This window comes from Macaca mulatta, chromosome 3, assembly GCF_049350105.2.
Source record: "Macaca mulatta isolate MMU2019108-1 chromosome 3, T2T-MMU8v2.0, whole genome shotgun sequence".
Lineage (NCBI taxonomy): Eukaryota > Metazoa > Chordata > Mammalia > Primates > Cercopithecidae > Macaca > Macaca mulatta.
Genome location: NC_133408.1, coordinates 188225077 through 188252420, shown reverse-complemented (window position 1 = coordinate 188252420; position 27344 = coordinate 188225077). Strand labels below are relative to the sequence as shown.

At 44.6% G+C, this 27344-nt stretch overlaps 1 protein-coding gene and 1 pseudogene across 9 annotated transcripts in view; one reads left to right on the top strand and one right to left on the bottom strand.

The window, feature by feature from the left end:
• Positions 1-359: 359 nt before the first annotated feature.
• LOC100424996 (exosome complex component MTR3-like) lies at positions 360-5186 on the bottom strand (annotated as a pseudogene).
• Positions 5187-7822: 2636 nt separating this feature from the next.
• Positions 7823-27344, top strand: part of LOC144340010 (uncharacterized) — a 59297-nt gene continuing 39775 nt past the window's right edge. For 6 of the 9 annotated variants that reach the window (XR_013415687.1, XM_077997636.1, XM_077997632.1 and 3 more), the window contains exon 1: positions 7823-8489. Coding sequence is in view for 7 of the 9 variants with exons in the window: in XM_077997636.1 (XP_077853762.1) it covers positions 8391-8489 (99 nt within the window). In the remaining 2 variants the exon portion in view is untranslated. Of the gene's footprint in view, positions 8490-8534; positions 8673-27344 lie in introns of those variants that run through there. The other 3 variants (XR_013415688.1, XM_077997635.1, XM_077997634.1) reach the window with 2 other exon arrangements.

Here is a 27344-nt window from a genome sequence, read left to right as displayed (position 1 = left end):
CGAGGCGGGTGGATCACGAGGTCAGGAGTTCAAGACCAGCCTGGCCAAGATGGCGAAACCCCATCTCTACCGAAAATACACAAAAATTGGCCGGGCGTAGTGGCGGGCGCCTGTAATCCCAGCTACTCGGGAGGCTGAGGCAGAGAACTGCTTGAACCCAGGAGGCGGAGGCTGCAGTGGGACGAGATTGTGCCACTGCCCTCCAGCTGGGCGACAGAGCTAGACTCTGTCTCAAAAGACAAAACAAAACAAAACAACAAAAACCCAAAAGCCCTTCTGACACCACAGCTGACTCTGCTCGAGGGGACGGTGGCAGCACAGTCCTCCGCGTGGCGTCCGTCCTTGCTCAGGCTTCTGGTTCAGGGCGGGGCGGCGGCCCGCACCAGGCACTGCTGCAGCACGGGGTCGAGGGTTGGCGGCCCTCGAGGCCCAGGCGTAAGGCCTCCGCCTAGCTCACGATTAGGCCGCCCTCCCCGCAGCCAGCAGCCCGCCACCTGCTTCAGCACGGGCATGAGGGCCACTGTGAGGCCGGCGGCGGCGCGCTCCTCCTCGAGCCGCGTGGGGTCCAGCAGCCAAGTGGGCGCGGGCCCCAGCGCGAGGCCCAGGCCGCAGCTCACCACCAGGTCGTACATCTCCACGCCCGCGTCAGGCAGGGCGAAGCGGCGGCGTTGAGCGCGACGGCCAGGGCCGAGCCGCCGTCCTACAGCCGCAGCGCTGACACATCGAGCTGCGTGCGCGGGTAGCGGCCCAGGCGCACGGCCGGCTCCAGCGCCTCCTGCAGCCCCAGCTCAAGCACCTCGCCGCCACCCGGGCGAGAGCGGCGGCAGTCGCAGAGCAGGCGACCGCGCAGCGCGTCCAGGGTAGCCGCCGCGCTCGCCGCCCTCGGCCTGGCCGAGATCTGATGGTCTTATGAAGGGTTTCCCCTCTTGCTTGGCTCTCATTCTGTCTTGTCTGCCGCCGCCATGTGAGAGTTGCCCTTTGCTTTCCACCATGATTGTGAGGCCTCCCCAGCCACGTGGAACTGTGAGTTCATTAAACCTCTTTTTCTTTATAAATTACCCAGTCTTGGGTATGTCTTTATCAGCAGTGTGAAAATGGACTAATCCACCAGTTCAAGGGAAGAGTGGGAAGGCAGATAGAGTCATAGATTAGGAATATTAAAATTAATGTGTGAATGGAAGCAAAGTGGGTAAAGGGAAGTCAGTTGAACCTCCAGGAGCAGGACGAAATTGTCTATAGACCACAGTTTGTTGTGCTTGCTATCTGTTATCTAGAGTTGTCCAGTAGCTTCCAGGGATTTGGACTCAGCCTGGAGTGGAGGGATTTCCTCTACAGTCTACAATGCAGTTCTACATAGTATCATTTCCCTAAGCCTCAATCCCATTTCTCCAGCCCCTCTGTGCTGCTGGCTGGTCCCAAGGGCATTGCTAGGCCCACCCAGCACCTGAGCCTTCGGGCTGGCTCTGCCTTGCCTAAACGGTTGTCCAGAGAACCTGAGAGTTGGATTTTTTTTTAACGATCACCTTGGCCAATTCTTTTACCACATCCTCATCCCCGGAAGGGACAGAATTGAGTTATTAATAATATATTGACTAAGGGCATTTAGAGTGTTGAGGGAGAGGTTTGAGGTGCCCTAAGGGGAGGGATTTGGAGTTGTCTAGAGCTATGCTGGTGTTATTTCTTCTGAGAAATAATAAAAATAGCTGTCATTTACTGGAAATCTATTGTGTGCCAGGAATTTTAGATGTCTTGAGTATCAGCTGCTCTTCACCTCACACTAAATGTTGGCAATATTATCCTAGGTCTCACCGATAAGGAAACAAAGCCTTTGTACGTTGCCCGACAGTGAACAGCTGCCAAAGGGAGGAGTTAAAACTCAGCCTGACTCAAAAACTTCTTTTGCCCAAATCAGCATTTTCGCAAGTATAAACTGAGGAGTCTGGGCATCTATGATGCCCAAAAATACTTGCTCCGGCCAGGCACGGTGGCTCACGCCTTTAATCCCAGCACTTTGGGAGGCCGAGGTGGGCAGATCACTTGAGGTCAGGAGTTCAAAATCAGCCTGGCCAACATGATGAAACCCCGTCTCTACTAAAAATACAAAAAAAATTTAGCCAGGCATGGTCGTGGGCACCTGTAATCCCAGCTTCTCAGAGAGTAAGGCAGGAGAATTGCTTGAACCCGGGAGGCGGAGGTTGCAGTGAGCTGAGATCATGTCCAGCCTGGACAACAAAAGTAAAACTCTGTCTTGAAAACAAACAAAAATACTCGCTCCATGGTCAAATTTGGGAAACGCTGGGTTCAGATATTCAAACATGTTTCTACACTGAGTGACTTCTCAATCCTTTAACACAGTAATGGGCACGTCCCCTCCTTCCGCCTCCAGATATATGATGTGGAAGAATTTTTCTCTCTCGCTTTGGCAGGGGCTGTTCTGCTTGCTGGATTGGAAATGATTTTAGGTCCTCATGCCAGGAAGAAAACACAGGCAGATTTCTAACCAGCTAAAAAAGAAGGAAAAATTGTGAAGTGAAATTTCCTATTGGCTGTGGTTTATCCATGTTAAATTGTAAAGCATTTAACACAGATGGAATCCGGTACGTGATAAGCACTCACAAAACCTAGTTACTACTACTGCTGGTGCTGCTACTACTACAACAACGACTACTACAACTACTACTCTCCTACTGCTGCTACTGCTGCTGCTGCTATTGTTTTGTAAAGTGGAGCTACAGAAATCAAACGTTTAATTTTTTTCTTAGATGCACAGTGAATTTGTTTTTTGAACTCCAGTATTCTTCCTGAGGGTCTATTTCATCCTAGCATTATTCTCACTTTTTTTCAAAATTTTATTTTATTTTATTTTGTTTTTGAAACGGAGCCTCGCCCTGTTGCCCAGGCTGGAGTGCAGTAGCGTGATCTTGGCTCACTGCAACCTCCACCTCTGGGTTCAAGAGATTCTCCTGCCTCGGCCTCATGAGTAGCTGGGATTACAGGCATGCGCCACCATGCCCAGCTAATTTTTGTATTTTTAGTAGAGACTGGGTGTTTGACCATGTTGACCAGGTGGGTCTCAATCTCCTGACCTCGTGATCCGCCCACCTCAGCCTCCCAAAGTGCTGGGATTACAGGCGTGAGTCACCGCGCCCGGCCTCTACTTTTTAATTTTTAAAAATGTACAATCTTTACCATTTTTAAATGTACAACTCAGTGGTAATAAATACATATGTATCTCTTTCCTTGCCTCCCCCTTGTCCCATTCCTGGCCTCTGGCTAATAGCAGTCTACTCTGTGTCATCACGAGATCCACATTTTTAGTTTCCACATATGAAAGAGAAGATGCGATATTTGTCTTTCTGTGCTTGGCTTATTTCACATTTCATGGATGGCCTCTGGTTCCATCCATGCTGCTGCAAGTGACAGGATTTCACTCTTTTTATGGCTGAATAATATTCCATTGTGTAAATATAACACATTTCCTTTATCCATTCATCTGTTGATGGGTACTTAACGTTGATTCTGTATTTTGAATAGGGCTGCAATAAACATGGTAGGGCAGATATCTCTTTAATATACTGATTTCCTTTCTTTTGAGTATATACCCAGCAGTGAAACTGCTGGACCAAATGGTAGTTCTCTTTGTAGTTTTTTTTGTGGAACCTCCATACTGTTCTAATTTACATTCCCACTGACAGTGTATGAGGATTCCCCTTTCCCCACATCCTCACCAGATCTGTTATTGCCTGCCTTTATTTACTTATTATTTGTAATTCTTGTGGGTACATAGTAGGTATATATGGGGTACATTAGCTGTTTTGATGTAGGCATGCAATGTGTAATAATCGTATCATGGAAAATGGGGTATCCATCCACTCAAGCATTTATCCTTTGTGTGACCAACAATTCAGTTACACTCTTAGTTATTGTGAAATGTACAATTAAATTATTATTGACTGTAGTCTTCCAGTTGTGCCATCAAATACTAAGCCTTATTCATTAATTCTATTTTTTTGTACCCATTGCCTGCCTTTTTGATACAAGCCATTTTAACTGGGGTGAAATGATATCTCATTGTGGTTTCGATTTGCATTTCTCTGATGATTAGTGATATTGAGCATTTTTTCATCTACCTGTTGGCCATGTGTATGCCTTCTTTTGAGAAATGTCTGTTCAAATCTTTTGCCCATTTTTTTCATCAGATTATTTTTATTTTTTGCTGTTGAGTTGTTTGAGCTCCTTATATATTCTGGTTATTAATCCCTTGTCAGATGGACAGTTTGCAAATATTTTCTCCCGTTGTGTGGGTTTTCACTTTGTTGATTGTTTCCTTTGCTGTGCAGAAGCTTTTTAGCTTGAGGAAGACATTTTTTCAGATGCAACTGCTTCACAGCCGCCCCATGGAGAGTAGGATTCTTCTCTGCCCTCCCTGTCCTGGGTACAAAGCCCAGGGTTCTCCCGAGTTTCACTGGAATTAGGGAGAACCAGGGAGTCTTGCAGGAGGAGGTACCTACATTTAGTGATTAAAAACAGTTTAAACTGTAGGACTTAAAAAGTTTAGTTTCTTCCTTTTCTGTGATTCTTTGGTGACAAAATAAATGGCAGTCACCGCCATGTTGGAAAACTTGGGAGAAACCAGGAGACCAGAAGATGACATGTTATATTTTAGTTTCTCCAAGATGTTGATTTCATTTTAGTTAAAATACCTACTTAAGGGCTCATATGAAAACCAGTTTCTTGCTAGTTCTTGGTTTACATAGATTTTAACCAGTCAGGGTTGGTTGGTTTTGTTGATGAGAGTGCTGGCACCCCATGCAGGGAGCCCTCCCACGGCGTTTCTGAAGGGTGGGGTCTTGAGTCAGGTGGGGTCTGGAGCCAGTATTGAATGCTGAGGCTCCTTGTTGGCCCAGGACTGGGCCCCGGCGGAGCCTGTGACTGAAGGACAAGAGGGAAAGAGTTCCTCAAGCCAACGAACTTGTTCCTGAAGTGCTTATCCTCAGCTCGAGGACAGATGGGGAGGTCCCTGCTAGGCTGGGGGACTCCACAGGGGCCAGGACCTCTGGGTGATGTTGAAGAGGAGGTTTGGGGCAGTAGGCGGGGAGAAAGAATACGTTGGAGAGGCTCATGGGAAAGCATCCAGGGGTCCTTCTCTCCACTGTGGGCACATTGCCAGAAAAGAGGGTCCCCATCCAGACCCCAAGAAAGGGTTCTTGAATCTCACAGGAAAGAATTAGAGGTGACTCACAGAGCACAGTGAAAGTAGCAAGTTTATTAGAAACTACTCCATTACAGAGTGGGGTGTCCTCAGAAAGCAGGAGAAGAATGCACGATCCTTTGTTAGTGCCTCTACTTATAAAAAAACTGGCCAGGCATGGTGGCTCACTCCTGTAATTCAGCACTTTGGGAGGCCAAGGCAGGTGTATCACCTGAGGTCAGGAGTTCGAGACCAGCCTGGCCAACATGGTGAAACCCTGTCCCTACCAAAAATGCAAAAATTACCTGGGCGTGGTGGCAAGCCCCTGTAATCCCAGCTACTCCGGAGGCTGTGGTGGGAGAAGTGATTGAACCTGGGAGACGGAAGCTGCAGTCTGAGATCTCGTGCTTGTACTCCAGCCTGGGCAACAGAGCGAGACCTCATCTCTTAAAAAAAAAGAAAGAAACTGTAAGGAGCTATAATTAAACTTGGAATGTGCAGATGTTCTCACTAAAGGTAGGGGTTATTGGTGCTATCAATGACCATTAATTCTTTAAGCCTGCTCATTAAAGTTATCTTTAAGTAAAGTGGGCTTCACTCTTAGGGCATCTGGACGTCCTGCAGGCTTGGTGGGAGGTGTTCCGTATGGCCATAAATATTCTGTAATTATAATTGGTGGTCAGCTTGGGATATAGCTATTTTCAGACCATAAGCATTAACCTTGTGGGCACCTTGTGAGTACCCAGCTATGCACTTTAAGATGTAGTCACTTGGGAGGCTAGGTGGGCAGATCACTTGAGGCCAGGAGTTTGAGACCAGCCTGGCCAACATGGAGAAACCCTGTCTCTACTAAAAATACAAAAACTAGCCAGGCACGGTGGCGCATACCTGTGATCCCAGCTAGGCGAAGACTGAGGCATGAGAATCACTTGAACCTGGGAGGCAGAAGTTGAAGTGAATCAAGATTGCACCACTACACTTCAGCCTGAGACTCTATCTCAAAACAACAAAAAAAGATGTAGTCACTTTAGTCATGTTTTATTAAACCAGAGGCCTGAGAACCAGGGGTTCCTCTAACAGGTGCAGCTTCTTTTTAAAAACACATTTTATATTTCTTTTAGAGATGTTGTCTTGCATGGTGTCCAGGCTGGAGGGTAGTGGCTGTTAACAGGTGAAATTCCACTACTGATTAGCCCAGGAATTTTTCATTTGTTTCCAACCTGGGTCAGTTCACCCCTCCTTAGGCAACCCATCAGTCCCCACTCCCGGGAGGTCACCACATTGATGCCAACTTAGTGCAGACACCTCATCATAGAACACTATAGCCCAGAACTCCCGGGTTCAAGTGGTCCTCCTGATATGGACAGGAGGCAGGGAAATACTGGGTAGAAGACGGCAGTTCCCTGGTGAAGGCCCCACCCTCAAGCCTGGAAACCCGTGACCCTACTAAATGGTAACAGGCATTCCTGTTTACACGCCCAAATGTTGACTTTTGGCCCGCCATGCTCCCCTACAATCCTGTACCCATATAAACCCTAAACCCCAGGCTCCATGAGCAGAAGAGTGGCTGGGCAGCACAGCAGTACAGCAAAGGAGAGAAGAGAAGGCGTGTCTGAATGTCAAGAGGAGTTAGGCTGGGGATGGTCAGAGAGGAGATTCACTGTGGGATGGCCAAACTCCAGGGGATGGTCATCTTCCCAGTCCATCCCCTTTCCAGCTCCCCATCCATCCCACTGAGAGCCACATGCATCACTCAGTAAAATCCCTGCATTCACCATCCTTCAAGTTCACGTGATCTGATTTTTCCTGGATACCGGACAAGGACCTGGGTACCAAGAGGGCAGAGTGTAAAAGGCTGTCTGACTTTCCACTGAACTGGTTAACACTCAACTGTCTGGGGATGGCAACTGCTAAGAGTATTCATTGTAACACTCCCCTAGATGCTACTGAAACGGGAGTGCTGGGAAGGGAAGAGCATGGTGCTTTTAAATGATATGGAAGGTGGGGAAGGGAAGTGCTGGGTAGAGGAGGGCGTGGTCCCTGGCTAGGGCTCTATCCCCACAGACCTAGGTGAGGACAGGCACGTCTGTCTTTGTGCCCAAATGTTGCATTTTCCAAGACCACCCTGGCCTGCCATGCCCCCATCCTGTGCCTATAAAAACCCCTGAAACCCTAGTAGTCAGACACACAAGTGGCTGGACATTGTGAGGAACACATTGGTGGAAAAAGACACAAGTGGCTGGACGTTGAGAGGACATCGAGGGGAGCACTCTGGCGGAAGAGCACACCAACAGATGCCAGCACGCTGGCAGGCCATTAACCAGCAGAACGATGCAGAGTTTGGCTGGGGCAGCCAGAGGAGAGCCTGGGCCTGAGCTGCCCATCTCCAGGGGAAAACCATCTCCCTTCTGGCTCACCCATCTGCTGAGAGCTACTTTTGAAAGGAGCTGGGCACATTCCTCAGCCCCGGGCTCAAAACTCCCTGAGCCCAGTACAAACACCACCTGGAAAGTCTCGGATAAGGAGACAGCCGTTCAAGGTTACTGAAAGCGCGGGAGCCAAAAGAATTTCTTTGTTCCCCTGCAACTTTCGGGCTATAAAAAGCAAACGCTCGCATTGTTCGGGGCCCTCTTGTATCCTGTGGAATGGAGGGACCAAGTTCGAACTTGTAGTAAAGATCCTTGCCGCTTGGCTTTGACACTGGACTCTGGTGGTCTTCTTTGGGGAACAAACGGTCTGGGCATAACACTTTTACACAATAAAACCTTGAACTCATTCTCCAAGCCCATGTGTGATCCAATTCTTCCAGTACGCCAAGGCAAGAAACCCCGGGATACAGAAATCCCTCTGTCCTTGTGATAAGGAAGGGAGTCTAATTGAGCAAACACAAGCCACCTGCAGATGGCTAAATTAAAAGCGTGCGCTGTAACACACGCCCACTGGGGCTTTAGGAGCTATAAACATTCATCCCTACACACCGCCGTGAGGTCGCAGCCCCACAACCTGCACTCCGTATGCTCCCCTAGAGGTTTGAGCACTGGGGCACTGAAGAAGTGAGCCACTCCCCGTCACATGCCCTGTGAGAGGGACAAGGGAACTTTTTCTGTTTCACTACTATGGGGACGGAGCCCAGAAGCACTCGTCCCGGCTTCTGCACCTGTCTGTGCGCGTTTCCCCCTCCTGCAAGGGGTTTGAACACATGGCGGCCAAGCAAACAGGCCACACCCTTGTTGCAAGTCCTGTGAGAGAGTCCAGGAACTCTTCCGTTTCACTCCTGCCTCAGGCCTCAGCCACCACAGTAAGTGGAACTCCATGCCTCCGCCTCGCCTGGCTGGGTGGAGCACCTAAGCTCAGGATTCTGCCTTGAGCTGTGGCTCTCCTCAGGGTGACAGGGTCCAGAGCAAAGCCTACGGAAGGAGCTGCTGAGGCCAGGTGGAGGGAAGGATGCTGAACTGGAGGAGGCCAGGAAATTATGAGACGGGTGAGTTGGTGTCATCTTCAGGTTGGCCTGCGTGGGTCACTGAGCCCAGAGGTTTCATGCTTGCCCCTTGAAATTCTAATTTTATCTTAGAGCGTGTGTTTTCCAAGGAAGGTCAGATGGACAGTGGAGCATGCCTGGGGCTTAGAGTCTCTGTTCCTGCACTGTCTGCCTCCCAGGGCCTCTCAAGGACTGTTCTTAGCTGCCTCCTGTGCCTGAGTCTGACTCGCTCCCCCTGCCCACCCGCCCCAGGATCCTGGCTGTCCTCAGCCCGAGTCCGCGACAGGATGTGTTATGGAGGGGTGATGTCTGTGTGTCTGTGTTTCACCCTCGCTCTCTGCCCCATCGGGGACTGAGTGCAGGCGTGGAAACAGTGGAGCCAGGTGCACTGGCTGTGGCATCTCCAGGTGAGGGTAGGTGATGGCCACCCCGTCCCCACGCTGGCTCTTCCTGGTGTGCTGACAGGAACCTGATCGAGGGTTCTTGCTCATCCCCTTATCTAGGTGCCAAGTGCATGGGTGCAGAGGTTGCAGTCCCTTTGGTTCTCTTTCCGTGTGGGTTTGGGTGGCAGGCCCTGGGAAGGGGAGACCGACTCCCTTGTTTCTGTCAGCCACTTGTTCATTTTGGACTGGGTCCTGCAAACTCTACCCAGGCCTGGTTAGCATCAAGGAAGACTAATAGCTGGGGCTCCAACGGAGGAGCAAGCAGGGCTGTGGGAGATGGGAAGTTTGGAAAAGGTGAAGGGCAGAGCCTGCCTGGTCCCAGGCTGCAGGTGCTGGGGAAGTGAAGATACTGCACAGGTGGTCACAATGAGGAAAAGCTGTCAAGCAAAGGGCCAGGCAGGCTCAGAGAACACTGACGGAGTGCTCAGTGATTAGAGGGTTGCTTCTAAGGCTCTGCTGAAAGGATGAGAAGCAGGGGGCGTCCGGGGAGAATGGATCAGGTGAGAGGAGTTGACTGAGCGGATCCACAGTGAGGATCAGGACGTGGTGAGGACATCCCCTGCACCCTGGAGTTATGGCACCTGCAGAGGAGGGAGGGAGGCAGAGAGGGGACCTGGGGCTGGAGATGTCAGGCTGAGCATTCTGCATGGAACTTTGGTGGGACATTCTTTGGTGCCATCCAGTTTCCCTTCCTTTGTGCTGGCTGGTCACTGTGAAAGCTAAGCAAATTCCGTTTCCCAGTGGAATTTGGGATGTACTCATGAAGTCCGTCCTAGAGGTGGTAAGAACAGGAAATACGATTACATTTTTTCAAGTGTGGATTAATTTATGAAGGACTTGAAACTGACCCAGTAGTTCCACAGACATTCATTTATTTATTTAACATAGAAATGGACCCTCTTGGTCTTAAAGCTTGAAACTTAGTATTTATCTGAGTTCCTTCCTTAGGAAAGGACCCCCAGGCCTCTGAAAAAGTATCAGAGAACTGAAACTCACCAGATCTTTGCATCCAGTGAGACTCCAGGCCTCTTATTCATCATGATTGCTTCTTTACTCCTCTGGAGTTCCTGTTTTCTCATACATTGTTACATTTCTTCCCTGCTATGGAAAAAACCTGTGGAAGAAGTTGCTGAGGCCAGGTGGAGGGAAGGATGCTGGGCTGGAGGAGGCCAGGAAATTATGTACGTTTTTACATTTCTTCCCTTCTATATAAACTACTAATTTTAGTGGTCAGAGAGATTGATCTCTCATTTTCTCAGCTGTAGCACCTGATTATTGTCTTCTTCCTTGGCAAGAATGATCATCTCAGCGATTGGCTTTCTGTGCAGGGAACAGCAGGACCTAGACTGAACCCTTGGTGTTTTGGTAACAGACTTAAGAGCGTAGGGTGCCAAAGTATGCCTGTGATACACCTGAGGTGTCAACCTCACCCCTTTTTAGAGTTGGTGGCATGGAGGACAGCTGGTTGGTTTCTCCAGGGGCCCGTCCCTCGGAGCTTCTGTGCGTGACTGTGTCTGCAGACGGCCAATGCAGCAATCCACGTGTGTCCGAGTCACTTTGTCGCGTGACCCAATGACTGCTATTTGCTCTTCCTCCTCCGTTGTCCCAGAAAATAGTTGTCTTCTTGAGAAGATTAAGTGACTATTTTCTCCCAACCCAATTACATAATGCAGCACAGACGTCAAGGCAAGTAACTTTGATTCAGAACGAGTTCAGCTATCTGCTTTGCTCTGTCTGCTGGTTTCATGTTTTCAAGATGATTCACATTAACTCATCTTTCTTTCCCATATGTCCGGACTTGTGTTTTACAACACCAGACGGGGATACTAATTAAACTTTAGAGTTCGCTCCAGCAGTGCTTAAACTGAGAATCGTAATGACAGGCCTGGCAGTAGTCAATATATCTGCTGCACTTGTAATGATTTAACACGAATGCCATGGTTACTGCCTGGAATAAAAGCGAATGAGCTCTGTAAATTTAATTTAGAGGAGTTATAACTTGATCACTCAGAAATACATTATAGCAACTCCTTGTATTTTTCACAAAGCCCAGGGCGTGCTTCTAGCAAGATCTGTGATTTAACCAGGAACATTTAATTTACAATGAGGTTTATAATAGGTGACATCTGCGCCCTGGCCGAGCTTCAGAAAAGCCAGCAGAAGGCTGTGGACAACCATGCAGAAGTCAGAAGTAATAAACTAGATATATACAGCAATCTTAAATCTCATGTCAACACTAGTTAAAAAAATTATTGCACATTTAATGTATGTTATTCCCTCCATGAATTAGAAGTCAAACTCTCTAGCAAAGTCATGTTCAGGCCAGTTCAGAGTAGCGATAGTTTCTCTGAAACTGCATTCAGGGGTAGTGAGGCATCATTTCCCTTCCACATCCTTGAAAAGGGTTTGGTGTGTGTTACTTTGCAGAATGGGAGGGAAAGCCTCTGACCTTGGTCCTTTAATTTGCTTCAGTTCTGTAATATGAGGAACATTATTGCATTGAAACGAACAGAAATGCTCTGCTGTCAAGCTCTCCTTTCACATTGTCTATGCCCATTTACTAATATTGATTGATTGATTGACTGTATTAGCTGTTACATTTCCTACCATACATCCATGCCTCTACCCTTTGCATTCCTGATTTAGTTGTGCTACCTGCAACCAGCCTCTTGTATTCTCTTGTATTCTGTCTTGTGCGCGCTCTCGCGCTCTCTCGCTCTCTCTCTCTCTCTCTCTCTCTCTCAGTTCCCCTAAGGGGCTAGGAGTCGAGTTGATGATACTCTTCAGAATATGGCATTTTATCAATAATCTATACAAGGTCTCTCGCTTTATTTTATTTATATCTCAACCCCACTCCCATTCCTTTTCCCTTCTAGATAATGACTATAATATTTTATTTTATATATAACATATTTCAGAACGGTGTGTACATATGCATGTCATAAATTATTCAGGTATCTATAGTTCTATGTATGTTTTTAATTTTTAACAATTTATTTTATGACTTTTTGTTGCTTGGTTTATTCACTTTGTACTGTATTTTTAAGATAGAGGATTTAATATTTCTGTGTATGTATCTATTACTTCTAATGGCTTCTGACCTCTGTATGATTTTGCATAGCACATGTCCAGCTTATTTTTACATAAACCTTGGGTGTCTACAACTCCCGGTTATCACTGACAATCCTATGTGTGTCCTCATACCTTTCCTCTTATGGACCTTTGCAGGAATTTCTCTGAGGAATTACCCTAGGGTTGGGTTTCTGTTTATTAAAAAAGATTCTTTTAAAGCTATAATTTATGGAGCGCTTACAATGTCAGGCACTGTTCTAAACACTTTATAGGTATTGACTAATTTAATCTTTACAATAACCTAATGTGGTAAGTTCCATTATTATCCCCATTTGACAGAAGAAATAAAGCCAAAAAAGATCAAGAAGCTAGTAAGTGGTAGTGCAGAGTTTGAAAAACTATGATGTTGGCTGGGTATGGTGGCTCACGCCTGTAACTCCATCACTTTGGGAGGCTGAGGCCAGTGGATCACCTGAGTTCAGGAGTTCGAGACCAGCCTAACCAATATGGTGAAACCCCATCTCTATTAAAAATACAAAAATTAGCTGGGCGTGGTGGCGGTTGCCTATAATCCCAGCTACTTGGGAGGCTGAGGCAGGAGGTGGCTTGAACCCGGGAGGTAGAGGTTGCAGTGAGCCGAGATTGCACCACTGCACTCCAGCCTGGGTGACAGAGCAAGAGTCTGTCTCAAAAAAAAAAAAAAAAAAAAAAGAAAAAGAAAAATACCATGATGCTGTACTTAGATTCAAATCACTGCTATACTCACCACCGAGGTGAGCAGCCTCAAACATGACTTTTACCCAGCAGTGGGTTCATTAAGTTGCAACATATGTATGCGTGTGTGTGTGTGTGTGTGTATGTGGGTGTGTTTATGTGTACATATGTGTCTCTATATAAAATTCTACTTAACACTGCCACATGAATTTCCTCAATGGTTATAAACCATTTACTTTCCCTCTCAGAGAGTAAAAGGGAGTTCATTATCCCCACATTCTCCACCAACGCTTATAGACTGTACAATAATTATTCAGCTGTGCACATTTTGTATCTTTTGAGTTTCTTTCAGCTACATTTTTTAGTGTTTTATCTGATTCTTCTTTCCAACTGCTGTTTCTTGCTTTGTTGAATATTTTTTCTTCTGGGAGGATATTTTTACACTTGTTTAGACTTTTTCTTCTCTCCCCTAATGCCATTTCAAGTACTGGCTGCTCAGTGTGTTTCATTTCTAGCAGTTGCCTTTCCCAAATGCCTGGTGTTTCCTTTTCCCTCTGTGAGCTCAGTTTCCTCTGGAGGTGTTAGCCATGACCCCTCAGGAGGACAGGTGCAGTTCCTGGTGAGTTCAAGGCAGGAGGGAGACCTGCTGCAGAACAGGGATCCTGTAGATTGGAGTCTGGATGGACTTCCCTCACTCGTGCCCCTCAACCAAGCTGATTTTAATCAGCTCCTACACTACCCCCCGACCTTTTTGTTTTTTTGAGACAGGGTCTCACTCTGTCGCCCAGGTTGGAGTGCAGTGGCGCGATCTTTGCTCACTGCAACCTCCGCTTCCTGGGTTCAAGTGATTCTTGTGCCCCAGCCTCTAGAGTAGCAGAGTAGCTGGGATTACAGGAGCCCACACCATGCCCGACTAATTTTTTGTTTGTTTGTTTTTGGTGGAGACGGGGTTTCACCATGTTGTCCAGGCTGGTCTCAAACTCCTTATATCAAGTGATCCACCCACTTCAGGCTCCCAAAGTGCTGGGATTACAGACGTGAGCCACTGCGCCCAGCCTACACTGCCTTTTGGTTGGCCCTGGGGGTTGCTGAAGAACAGAGGAGCTGCACTTTTAACTAGAATTTTATTTTATTTTTTAACAAACACACACACACACACATATATAATTATATATTAAGTTCTGGGGTACATGTGTAGAATATGCAGGTTTGTTACATAGGTATACATGTGCCATGGTGGTTTGCTGCACCCATCAACCCGTCATCTACATTAGGTATTTCTCCTAATGCTATCCCTCCCCCAGACCCCAACCCTGACAGGCCCCAGTGTATGATTCCCCCCACCCCTGTGTCCATGTGTTCTCATTGTTTAACTCCCACTTATGAGTGAGAACATGTGGTGTTTGGTTTTCTGTTCCTGTGTTAGTTTGCTGAGAATGATGGTTTCCAGCTTCGACCATGTCCCTGCAAAGGACATGAACTCATCCTTTTTTATGCCTCCATAGCATTCCATGGTGTTTACATGCCACATTTTCTTTATCCAGTCTATCATTGATGGGCATTTGGGTTGGTTCTAAGTCTTTGCTATTGTGAACAGTGCTGCAGTAAACATACGTGTGCATGTGTCTTTATAGTAGAATGATTGATAATCCTTTGGGTATATACCTAGTAATGGGATTTCTGGGCCAAATGGTATTTCTAGTTCTAGATCCTTGAGGAATCACCACACTGTCTTCCACAATGGTTGAACTAATTTACACTCCCACCAACAGTGTAAAAGAGTTCCTGTTTCTCTACATCCTCTCCAGCATCTGTTGTTTCCTGACTTTTTAATGATCACCATTCTAACTGGCATGAGATGGTATTGCATTGTGGTTTTTATTTGTATTTCTCTAATGACCAGTGATGATGAGCTTTTTTTCATGTTTGTTGGCTGCATAAATGTCTTCTTCTGAGAAGTGTCTGTTCTTATCCTTTGCCCACTTTTTTATGGTGTTGTTTTTTTCTTGTAAATTTAAGTTCTTTGTAGATTCTGGATATTAGCCCTTTGTCAGACAGATAGACTGCAAAAATTTTCTCCCATTCTGTAGGTTGCCTGTTCACTGTGATGGTAGTTTATTTTGCTGTGCAGAAACTCTTTAGTTTAATTAGAACCCATTTGTCTGTTTTGGCTTTTGTTGCCATTGCATTTGGTGTTTTAATTATGAAGTCTTTGCCCATGCCGATGTCCTAAATGGTATTGCCTAGGTTTTGTTCTAGGGTTTTTAAGGTTTTGGGTCTTACGTTTATGTCTTTAATCCATCTTAATTTTTGTATAAGGTATAAAGAAGGGATCCAGTTTCAGCTTACTGCATATGGCTAGCCAGTTTTCCCCATACAAGTTATTAAATAGGGAAACCTTTCCCCAATGCTTGTTTTTGTCAGGTTTGTCAAAGATTAGATGGTTGGTGTTATTTCTGAGGCCTATGTTCTGTTCCATTGGTCTACATATCTGTTTTGGTACCAGTACCATACTGTTTTGGTTACGGTAGCCTTGTAGTATAGTTTGAAGTCAGGTAGCATGATGCCTCCTGCTTTGTTCTTTTTTTTTTTTTTTTTTGAGATGGAGTCTTGCTCTTTCAGGTTGGAGTGCAGTGGTGCAATCTTGGCTCACTGCAACCTCCACCTTCTGGGTTCCAGTCATTCTCCCACTTCAGCCTCCCAAGTAGCTGGGATCACTTACAGGCGCACACCACCACACCTGGCTACTTTTTGTATTTTTAGTAGGGACGGGGTTGCACCATATTGGCCAGGTTGGTCTTGAACTCCTGACCTCGTGATCTGCCTGCCTTGGCCTCCCAAAGTGCTGGGATTACAGGCGTGAGCCACTGCACCCAGCCACTTTGTTCATTTTGCTTAGGATTGTTTGGCTGTGTGGGCTCCTTTTGGTTCCACATGAAATTTAAAGTAGTCTTTCTATGAAGAAAGTCAATGGTAACTTGATGGGGATAGCATTGAATCTATAAATTACTTTGGGCAGTATAGCCATTTTCACAATATTGATTCTTCCTATCCATGAGCATGAAATGTTTTTCCATTTGTTTGTGTTGTCTCTTATTTCCTTGAGCAGTGGTTTGTAGTTCTCCTTGAAGAGGTCCTTCACATCCCTTGTAAGTTGTATTCCTAGGTATTTTATTGTCTTTGTAGCAATTGTGAATGAGAGTTCACTCATGATTTGGCTCTCTGTTTGTCTGTTATTGGTGTATAGTAATGCTTGTGAGTTTTGCATATTGATTTTGTATCCTGAGACTTTGCTGAAGTTGCTTATCAGCTTAAGGAGATTTTGGGCTGAGATGATGGGGTTTTCTAAATATACAATCATGTCATCTGCAAACAGAGACAATTGGACTTCCTCTTTTCCTAATTGAATACCCTTTCTTTCTTTCTCTTGCCTGATTGCCCTAGCCAGAACTTCCAATACTGTGTTGAATAGGAGTGATGAGAGAGGGCATCCTTGATTTGTGCTAGTTTTCAAAGGGAATGCTTCCAGTTTTTGCCCATTCAGTATGATATTGGCTGTGGGTTTGTCGTAAATAGCTCTTATTATTTTGAGATACGTTTCATGAATACCTAGTTTATTGAGAGTTTTTAGTGTGAAGCGCTGTTGAATTTTGTCAAAGGCCTTTTCTGCAGCTATTGAGATAATCATATGGTTTTTATCATTGGTTCTGTTTATGTGATGGATTATGTCTATTGATTTACATATGTTGAACCAGCCTTGCATCCCAGGGATGAAGCAGACTTGATCGTGGCGGATAAGCTTTTTGATGTACTGCTGGATTCGGTTTGCCTGTATTTTATTGAGGATTTTTGCATTGATGTTCATCAGGGATATTGGCCTGAAATTTTCTCTCTTTTTGTTGTGTCTCTGCCAGGTTTTGGTATCAGGATGATGCTGGCCTCGTAAAATGAGTTAGGGAGGATTCCTTCTTTTCCTGTTTGAAATAGTTTCAGAAGAAAACTCTTTGTACCTCTGGTAGAATTCATCTGTGAATCCATTTCATCTTGGACTTTTTTGGTTGGTAGGCTATTAATTACTTCCTTAATTTCAGAACTTGTTATGGGTCTATTCAGGAATTCAACTTCTTCCTGGTTTAGTCTTGGGAGGGTGTGTGTGTCCCGGAATTTATCCATTTCTTGTAGATTTTCTAGCTAATTTGCATAGAAGTGTTTATAGTATTCTCTGATGGTAGTTAGTATTCCTGTGGGATCGGTGGTGATATCCCCTTTATCACTGTTTATTGTGTCTATTTGATTCTTCTCTCTTTTATTCTTCTTCTTTTTTTTTTTTTTTTTTGAGATGGAGTCTTGCTCTGTCGCCCAGGCTGGAGTGCAGTGGTGCCATCTCGGCTCACTGCAAACTCCGCCTCCCGGTTTCATGCCATTCTCCTGCCTCAGCCTCCCGAGTAGCTGGGACTACAGGTGCCTGCCACCACGCCCGGCTAATTTTTTGTATTTTTAGTAGAGACGGGGTTTCACCGTGTTAGCCAGGATGGTCTCGATCTCCTGACCTTGTGATCTGCCCACCTCAGCCTCCCAAAGTGCTGGGATTACAGGTGTGAGCCACCATGCCTGGCCTTTCTTTTCTTCTTTATTAGTCTGGCTAGTGGTCTATTTTACTGATCTTTTCAAAAAGCCAGCTCCTGGATTCATATGTTTTGAAGGGTTTTTTGTGTCTTTATCTCCTTCAGTTCTGCTCTGACCTTAGTTGTGTCTTCTGCTAGCTTTTGAATTTGTTTGCTCTTGCTTCTCTAGTTTTTTTTTTATTTTTTTATTTTTTATTTTTTGAGACAGAGTCTCGCTCTGTTGGCCAGGCTGGAGTGCAGTGGCACAATCTTGGCTCACTGCAACCTCAGCCTCCTAGGCTCACGTAATTCTCCTGCCTCAGACTCCTGAGTTGCTGGGATTACAGGTGTGTGCCACCATGCCCGGCTAACTTTTGTATTTTTAGTAGGGATGGGGTTTCACCATGTTGGCCAGGCTGGTCTTGAACTCGAGACCTCAGGTAATCCACCTGCTTTGGCCTCCCTAAGTGCTGCAATTACAGGTGTGAGCCACTGTGTCCGGCCTTCTCTAGTTCTTTTAATTGTGATGTTAGGGTGTCAATTTTAGATCTTTCCTGCTTTCTCTTGTGGCCATTTAGTGCTATAAATTTCCCTCTATACACTGCTTTAAATGTGTCCCAGAGATTCTGGTACATTGTGTCTTTGTTCTCATTGGTTTCAAAGAACATCTTTATTTCTGCCTTCATTTCGTTATTTACTCAGTAGTCATTCAGGAGCAGGTTGTTCAGTTACCACGTCATTGTGTAGTTTTGAGTAACTTTCTTAATCCTGAGTTCTCATTTGATTGCACTGTGGTCTGAGAGACTGTTTGTTATCAGTTCCATTCTTTTGCATTTGCTGAGGAGTGTTTTACTTCCAATTGTGTGGTCAATTTTAGAATAAGTGCGACGTGGTGCTGAGAAGAATGTATATTCTGTTTTGGAGTGGAGAGTTCTGTAGATGTCTATTAGGCCCGCTTGGTCCAGAGCTGGGTTCAAGTCCTGGATATCCTTATTAGTTTTCTGTCTTGTTGATCTAATATTGACAGTGGGGTGTTAAAGTCTCCCAATATTATTGTGTGGGAGTTTAAGTATCTTTGTAGGTTTCTAAAAACTTGCTTTATGAATCTGGGTGCTCCTGTATTGGGTGCATATATATGTAGGATAGTTAGCTCTTCTTGTTGCATTGATCCATTTACCGTTATGTAATGGCCTTGTCTCTTTTGATCTTTGTTGGTTTAAAGTCTGTTTTATCAGAGACTTGGATTGCAACTCCTGCTTTTTTGCTTTCCATGTGCTTGGTAAGTATTCATCTATCCCTTTATTTTGAGCCTATGTTTGTCTTTGCACGTGAGATGGGTCTCCTGAATACAGCATACTGATGGGTCTTTTTTTTTTTTTTTTTTTTTTTTTTTTTTTTTTGAGATGGAGTCTTGCTCTGTCACCCAGGCTGGAGTGCAGTGGCATGATCTCGGCTCACTGCTAGCTCTGCCTCCCGGGTTTATGCCATTCTCCTGCCTCAGCCTCCTGAGTAGCTGGGACTACAGGCACCCGCCACCATACACAGCTAATTTTTTTTGTTTTTGTATTTTTTAGTAGAGATGGGGTTTCACCATGTTAGCCAGGATGGTCTCAATCTCCTGATCTCGTGATCTGCCCACCTTGACTTCCCAAAGTGCTGAGATTACAGACGTGAGCCACCACGCCTGGCCCACACATGGGTCTTGACTCTTTATCCTATTTGCCAGTCTGTGTCTTTTAATTGGGGCATTTAGCCCATTTACATTTAAGGTTAATATTGTTATGTGTGAATTTGATCCTGTCATTATGATTCCAGCTGGTTATTTTGCCTGTTAGTTGATGCAGTTTCTTCATTGCATAGATGGTCTTTGCAATTCGAGACTCTGTCTCAAAAAAAAAAAACAAAAAAACAAAAAAAACAAAAAAACTACAGAAGCAAGAGCAAACAAATTCAAAAGCTAGCAGAAGACATAACTAAGGTCAGAGCAGAACTGAAGGAGATAGAGACACGAGAAACGCTTCAAAACTGCTAGTACTGGTTGTTCGTTTCCATGTTTAGTGCTTCCTTCAGGAGCTCTTGTAAGACAGGCCTGGTGGTGACAAAATCTGTCAGCATTTGCTTGTCTGTAAAGGATTTTATTTTTCCTTTGCTTACAAAGCTTAGTTTGGCTCGATATGAAATTCTGGGTTGAAAATTCTTTTAAGAATGTTGAATATTGGCCCTCACTCACTTCTGGCCTGTAGGGTTTCTGCCAAGAGATCCGCTGTTAGTCTGGTGGTCTTCCCTTTGTGGGTAACCTGACCTTTTTCTCTGGCTGCCCTTAACATTTTTTCCTTCATTTCAACCTTGGTGAATCTGAAGATATGAGTCTTGGGGTTGCTTTTCTCGAGGAGTATCTTTGTGGTGTTCTCTGTATTTCCTGAATTTGAATGTTGGCCTGCCTTACTAGGTTGGGGAAATTCTCCTGGATAATATCCTGAAGAGTATTTTCCAACTTGGTTCCATTCTCCCTGTCACTTTCAGGTACACCAATCAAATGTAGATTTGGTGTTTTCACATAGTCCCGTATTTCTTGGAGGCTTTGTTCATTTCTTCTCACTTTTTTCTCTCGTCTTGTCTTCTCACGTTTTTTTATTGAGTTAATCTTCAATCTCTGATATTCTTTCTTTTACTTGATCGATTCGGCTATTGATACTTGTGTATGCTTCACGAAATTCTTGTGTTGTGTTTTTCAGCTCTATCAGGTCATTTTTGTTCTTTCTAAACTGGTTGTTTTAGTTAGCAATTTGTCTAACCTTTTTTCAAGGTTCTTAGCTTCCTCGCATTGGGTTAGAACATGCTCCTTTAGTTTGGAGGAATTTGTTGTTGCCCACCTTCTGAAGCCTACTTCTGTCAATTCGTTAAACTCATTCTCCGTCCACTTTTGCTCCTTTGCTGGTGAGGAGTTGTGAACCTTTGGAGCAGAAGAGGCGTTCTCGTTTTTTGAATTTTCAGCCTTTTTGTGCTGGTTTCTTTCCATCTTCAAGGATTTATCTACCTTTGGTCTTTGATGTTGGTGACCTTCGATGGGGTCTCTTGAGTGGACATCCTTTTTGTTGATGTTGATACTATTCCTTTCTGTTTGTTAGTTTTTTTTCTAGCAGTCAGGCCCCTCTGCTGCAGGTCTGCTGGAGTTTGCTGGAGGTCCACTCCAAACCCTGTTTGCCTGGGTATCACCAGTGGAGGCTGCAGAACAGCAAACATTGCTGCCTGTTCCTTCCTCTGGAAGCTTCGTCCCAGAGGGGCACCCGGCAAATGCCAGCCAGAGCTCTCCTGTATGCGGTGTCTGTCGGCCCCTACTGGGAGGTGTCTCCCAGTCAGGATACACGGGTGTCAGGGACCCACTTGAGGAGGCAGCCTGTCCCTTAGCAGAGCTCGAATGCTGTGCTGGGAGATCCACTACTCTCTTCAGAGCTGTCAGGCAGGGACATTTAAGTCTGCTGAAGCTGTGCCCACTGCTGCCCCTTCTCCCAGGTGCTCTGTTCCAGGGAGATGGGGGTTTTATCTGTAAGTCCCTGACTAGGGCTGCTGCCTTTTATTCAGAGATGCCCTGCCCAGAGAGAAGGAATTAGGCAGTCTGGCTGCAACAGCCTTGCTCAGCTGTAGTGGGCTCCGCCCAGTTTGAACTTTCTGCGGATTTCTTTACACTGTGAAGGTAAAACTGCCTACTTGAGCTTCAGCAGTGGCAGATGCCCCTCCCACCACCAAGCTCGAGCATCCCAGGTTGACCTTAGACCGATATGTTAGCAGCAAAAATTTCAAGCCAGTGGATCGTAGCTTGCTGGGTTCCATGGGGGTGGAACCTGTCGAGCCAGACTACTTGGTTCCTTGACTTCAGCCCCGTTTCCAGGGGAGTCAATGGTTCTCTCTTGCTGGTGTTCCAGGTGCCACTGGGGTATGAAAACCAAACCAAACCAAAACAAAACTGCAGCTAGTTTGGTCCCTGCCCAAACGATCACCCAGTTTTGTGCTTGAAACTCAGGGCGCTGGTGGCGTAGGCACCAGAGGGAATCTCCTGGTCTGCCAGTTGCGAAGATCGTGGGAAAAGCATAGTATCTGGGCTGGAGTGCACCGTTCCTCCCAGTAGAGTCTCTCACGGCTTCCCTTGGCTGGGGGAGATCCCCTACCCCTTGTGCTTCCCAGGTTGGGGAGATCCCCTACCCCTTGTGCTTCCCAGGTTGGGGAGATCCCCTACCCCTTGTGCTTCCCAGGTTTGGTGACACCACACCCTACTCCCTCTGTGGGCTGCACCCACTGTCCAACCAGTTCCAATGAGATGAACCAGGTACCTCAGTTGGAAATGGAGAAACCACCCGTCTTCTGCTTTGATCTTGCTGGGAGCTGCAGACCGGAGCTGTTCCTATTCGGCCACCTTGCCAGCAAATCCTTTTAACTTATATTTTAAGTTCAGGGGTACATGTGCAGGTTTGTTACATCGATAAACTTGCGTCATGGAGGTTTGTTGTACAGATTATTTCATCACCCAGGTATTAAACCTAGTTCCCATTAGTTATTTTTCCTGATCCTCTCCCTCCTCCCACTCTCCACCCTCTAAAGGTAGCCAGTGTGTGTTGTTCCCCTCTGTGTGTCCATGTGTTCTCATCATTTAGCTCCTACTTATGAGTGAAGATATGTGGTATTTGGTTTTCTGTTCCTATTAACTGAAATTTTAACTGGAAGGGATGTGCCTGTCTTGTTTTCTAGTCAATTCCTGGAGTCTTAAATGGTGCCAGGCATGTAGAAGATATTCTGTAAATATTTATTAAGTGAATTCCATAGTCTTGATTCCCCTTTGAAATCCATATGGTAGGGTAATTATTGAAATAATCTCAGCCATTTTGGGAAGATATATGCATACTTATATATATATTTATATATAAAAAGGTCTGTATTTAATTTTTTTAACCTGCAACAAATCACACTAGGTGCTCTTTGGAGTGTTTCTTTCTTTTATTTATCCTAAATGTGCCCTCTTTCTGGCTTCAAAAGTTGCTTCTAGCCCTGAGGTCTTAGGGAGCAAGCTTGCACTTTCCCTCTTTACATCTTTCATGACTTAAAATGTTGCCCCTGTATCCCATTTTAGCCTTCCTAGACTTAAGAATTTTATCTTCCACTTTTCAATTTGTGAATACAAAATAAGTTCATTTCTGAGTTTCATCTGCCAGGTTTTAATTTAAATCTTATAATTTTACATTTATATTTTTAAAAGAAATGACTTTCTCGTGTTAGGTCAGAGAACTTAAAAAGATAAGCTATTTGTTTCTTTCTTTTGGTGAAGACTTGGCATAGAGTTTAGTTCCTGTCCCTAGAGACTTATTTACTTACCATCTATCCAGAAGATGAAGTAAGATGAATTGAAAGATCATGAAAACATTATGAGAAAAGAAAACTTGCATTTTTTGTGGCAAAACTGCTTTGAGCTGTGGTCCTCTGTAGTATGTTGGGTGTGTTTGAACAAGAGGGGGTTGCTGGTAGAACAGTCTTCAGGTGCAGGGATTATTCAGCCCAGGTTTTACTGAATTCATGGTTTTCAAAGTGACCAAAAAAAGGTAAACACATGCTAATGGTTATCACATAATACTTTCTTTAAAGAGTTAGCTTTTGTACCTAAGTTCCTTTGGGAGGACATAAACCCCTTCTTGAAAAATAGCACAGTTATTTCCTCTTTTCTATACTTTATTGTCTGTTATACCATGTCATAACTAGTGTAAAACTAGACATATTTTCTTCAGTATAACTTCCTGCTTGAAACTCAGGGCCCTGGTGGCATAGGCACCAGAGACAAACTCCTCGTCTGCCAGTTGCGAAGACTGTGAGTTTCCTATAACTTCCTCTCCTACCCTTCTCTGCTCCCCCACACCCATTAATGAAACAAATACAGTTGTCCCTCAGTATCCGTGGGGAATTGGTTCCAGGACTCCCTGTAGATACCAAAATCCATGGATGCTCAAGTCCCTTATATAAAATGGTACATATTTGCATATAACCTAGGCACATCCTCCCATATAATTTAAATAATCTCTAGATTACTTATAATACCTGATACAATGTAAATACTATATATATAGTAGTTTTACAGAAGGTCCCTGATTTATGATGGTTTGGCTTATGGTTTCTTGATTTTATGATGATGTAAAAGTGATACATATTCAGTACACTTCTTGACTTAGGATGGGGCTATGACCTGGATAAGCCTAGGGTAAATAAAAAATATCTTAAGTGGAAAACTCACTTTTGCTTACAATATTTTCAATTTATGATGTGTTTATCAGCATGTAACCAATTCCATCATAAATTGAGAAGCACTTATACACTTTTAAAAATTTGTATATTTTTGCATTGTTAATTTCAATTTTTTTCACTGTTTTTGATCTGAGGCCAGTTGAATCTGTGCATGCAGAACCCATGGATATGAAGGACTTTTATTTGTACAAAATAAAGTTGCTATCCTCCTGGAACACCTGTATGTACACAGTTTATTGTTGGTAGCACAGAGAAAGGAAGTCAGCATATTGTGGCCAAAACCTTTTGTTGGAGATGTTAAACCCTCAACTTGCTGACTCATCTTTTTAAAATTTGTTAAGAACTTTTATGGTGCAGATTTTCTTTTCTCAAGGGACTTTATGACATTCTCTCTGTACCTGTTGGATCACATTCACGAAGCAGTCATGACCAATCTTTTTGGTACTTGATGCTTTCTGAACATACTGCAGTGCAGTTGCTATTGATTGGCCTTGGGAATTGCTGAAGAACAGAGGACTTGGGCTTTTAACTGGAATTCACATTTACTTGGTATACATTTAGATGCCTCACTGATAATTGATTAAAAGGAAATGGCTTCCCAATAGTCATGGTCATTGAAGACCAGTGTGGAGGCTAAAGCAACTTCATCTTGGATGTGAATCTGCTATGTTGAGTTCTGATTAGATCCAGTTCCTCCAGGAATGCCTCTAAGGTTTTTATTTTCTCTGTGGTTCCTTATGTAAAAGCACTTAAGACAACCATAAATCCCACCCTTAGGTGAAAACAACTCTGATGTTATCATACTTACTGTAAACCCTCTCCTTAAGCAATTGTCCTACACATCCCTTCTGAAGTCTGTAGACCCTTTCCCTGTGGTGGATAAGTCCTGGGTCTAGGGAGTAGGAGGTGTGGGGGCGTAACAGTGCAGGCATTCACCATCTGTCTTGTGGGGTGCCTGAGACATGGCCTTTGTTTATAATTCCCTGTGAAACGTTGTCTTCCTGAGAAATTGGATTCTCAGCCTCTTTCTTTGGCCTCTCAGCTTCCTTGGCTTTGGGGTGGTGGTGGTTTGCATAGAGCTGCTCACTGCAGAAAATTAGCGAGTATGAGTAATAACTTAGATCTAAAAAGCACACAGAGTGGCACTTCTGATGCATGCCGAGTCCTTGTTGTCTAGTTCCCTGGCTTGGATCCATGTGCCCACTATCCAGTGTTACTCCCTCATTCCAAATAAGCATCAGAATGTATTCTGGAGATAACTGAACTCAAACCACATTTTATCAAGATGTGTGTAAATTAACCTAAGTCAGTGTCCACTAAGCTACTCAAGAAAAACTCCTCTTTTTACAGGGAGGTATTTGTGGCAGACGGTTAACCATGGACATATCCAAATCAGAGCTGTCTTTCAGGAGTGACTATATCTCCACAGCTTGTGGAAAGATGATAGTCTCAGTAGGCTTATATTTCAGTGCTTGGAACTTACTTTTGCTGAAGGTTGAAATTGCTGTTAAGAGAAACAAATGGTTCAAAACACGAAGAATCACTTTTAGGATAATTAAAACTATGTTGAAATTTTTATTTATCAATCTGGTTTCTAATATAATTTTAGTTAAATGAAAGACATTCACAAAGAATATTAGGCATACGTACATAATTTCCTTTTTTCATTCTAGTTTACATGCTGTTGCTTTTAGAGAGTGAAATTTTGTGTTATTTCATAGGGATGGAATCCTATTGGACTTTACAGAAAGAATATTTAGCCCAGCTTTTCACAACGCTAACCTCTGCAGTCACCATGCTCACTGAGAAAATTTTAAAAACTTGACAAAATAAAACTTAGAATCAGTAAATCTAGAACTGTTTCTTTGCCTACTTGAGAGGAACTTCCATATTTTCACAGCCATCTCCAAAAGCAGCAGTTGCTGTAAATTAACTGAGACTTGGAAATGGTGCAGACTGTTTTGGTAGAACTGTTCTTATACCACAATTTTATCTGGAAAATAAACTTGTAAATGCGTGCTGTATATTAATACGTGTGTGCCCATATTTATTTTTATTATCTCCTGCCAGTCTTTGCTCAATGAGAGATAACAAACCAACTTCTCAACGTGATTTCCCCATTTCATTGAATATGAGATTTATATACCACTTATGAAGAAAACTGCTGTGAAAGAAATGTACTTAAAGTTTCCAACATTACCATGCAGATACATGGAGAATAGGCACCGAGCCACTAGGCTACATGAACATGTCACGTTTGTATTTTGTGTTGGCCTATGTATAAGCCAGTCTAGCATATTGGGAAGGCATGTGTAAGAGTAGGTAAGGGAGCTATAAGTTACATTCAGGTGAGAATTTAGGGCTTTCTGCACAAAATATTCTAATTTCTCTGTCCTTTTGCTATGTTGCATCTCCCAGTGTTGACAGGTTAGTCTGCATGATTAATAATTGAGCAGTTGTAGAGCCATGCCAGTAAGTCTCCAATTCCTGAACGTGGCCACATTTGTCTTTTGATGTGACTTTCAACCACAAGCCACAAATCTTCCACTAGGCTCCGTTGACTTAAGCCTTCATATAAGGGTTTCAGGGTATTTTGCAGTCAAGAATCAATGGCACCTTGCAACTGTCTTATGAAGTAGGTAAAACAGCTCCATCTTAAACACGGGACAAAAGTTCGAGGACTTAACCAAGGTCACACAGGGAGGGTCACACCAAGGCAGGGAGAGAGAAAGGGGATGCTGTCAGCTAATTCTCAGGGTCCACTCTTATCAAATCATCATTTAAAAAATGGGGCTGGCTCAGCACGGTGGCTCACACCTGTAATCCCAGCACTTTGCAAGGCCGAGGTGGGCGGATCACTTGAGGTCAGGAGTTTGAGACCACCCCGGCCAACATGGTGAAGCCCGGCCTCTACTAAAAATACAAAAATATTAGCCGGGTGTGATGGCGAGTGCCTGTAATCCCAGCTCTTGGGAGGCTGAGGCAGGAGAATCGCCTGAATGCGGGAGGAGGAGGTGGTTGCTGTGAGCCCAAGATGGCGCCAGTGCACTCCAGCCTGGGCGACGGAGTGTGACTCCGTCTCAAAAGAAAGAAAAGTTGAGGGGGAGGTGGGCAGGGGCCTTTGATTCTTAGCTGAAGTCAGCGGCGGATATTGTTACTGTTTGTTTCTCACTGGTTTAGGATCAGGTGGTTCTATTGGGACTAGCAATTTAGGACCTATCTTTGACTGGCTCACTTGAATTAAGTTTAATAATTGCTGCCTTTTTTTGGGAAAATTGCTCAACAGAGTGGTGAAAAGAAAAGGGGGGGTTTCTTTTTTTTTTTTTTTTTCCTTTTTGTGGAGAACGGGGTCTCGCTATATTACCCAGGCAGGTCTCGAACTCCTGGGCTCAAGCTATCCTCCCGCCTCTGCCTCCCTGAGAGCTGGGATTACAGGCGTGAGCCACCGCGCCCAGCCAAAAGGGGGGGTTTCAAATTCAGTGTTGTTTGGAGGCATGAAACATAAAGGGGCCATTAAAAAGTTTGCTGCGTAAGAGCAGGATATAGTGTGGCAAGGAGAG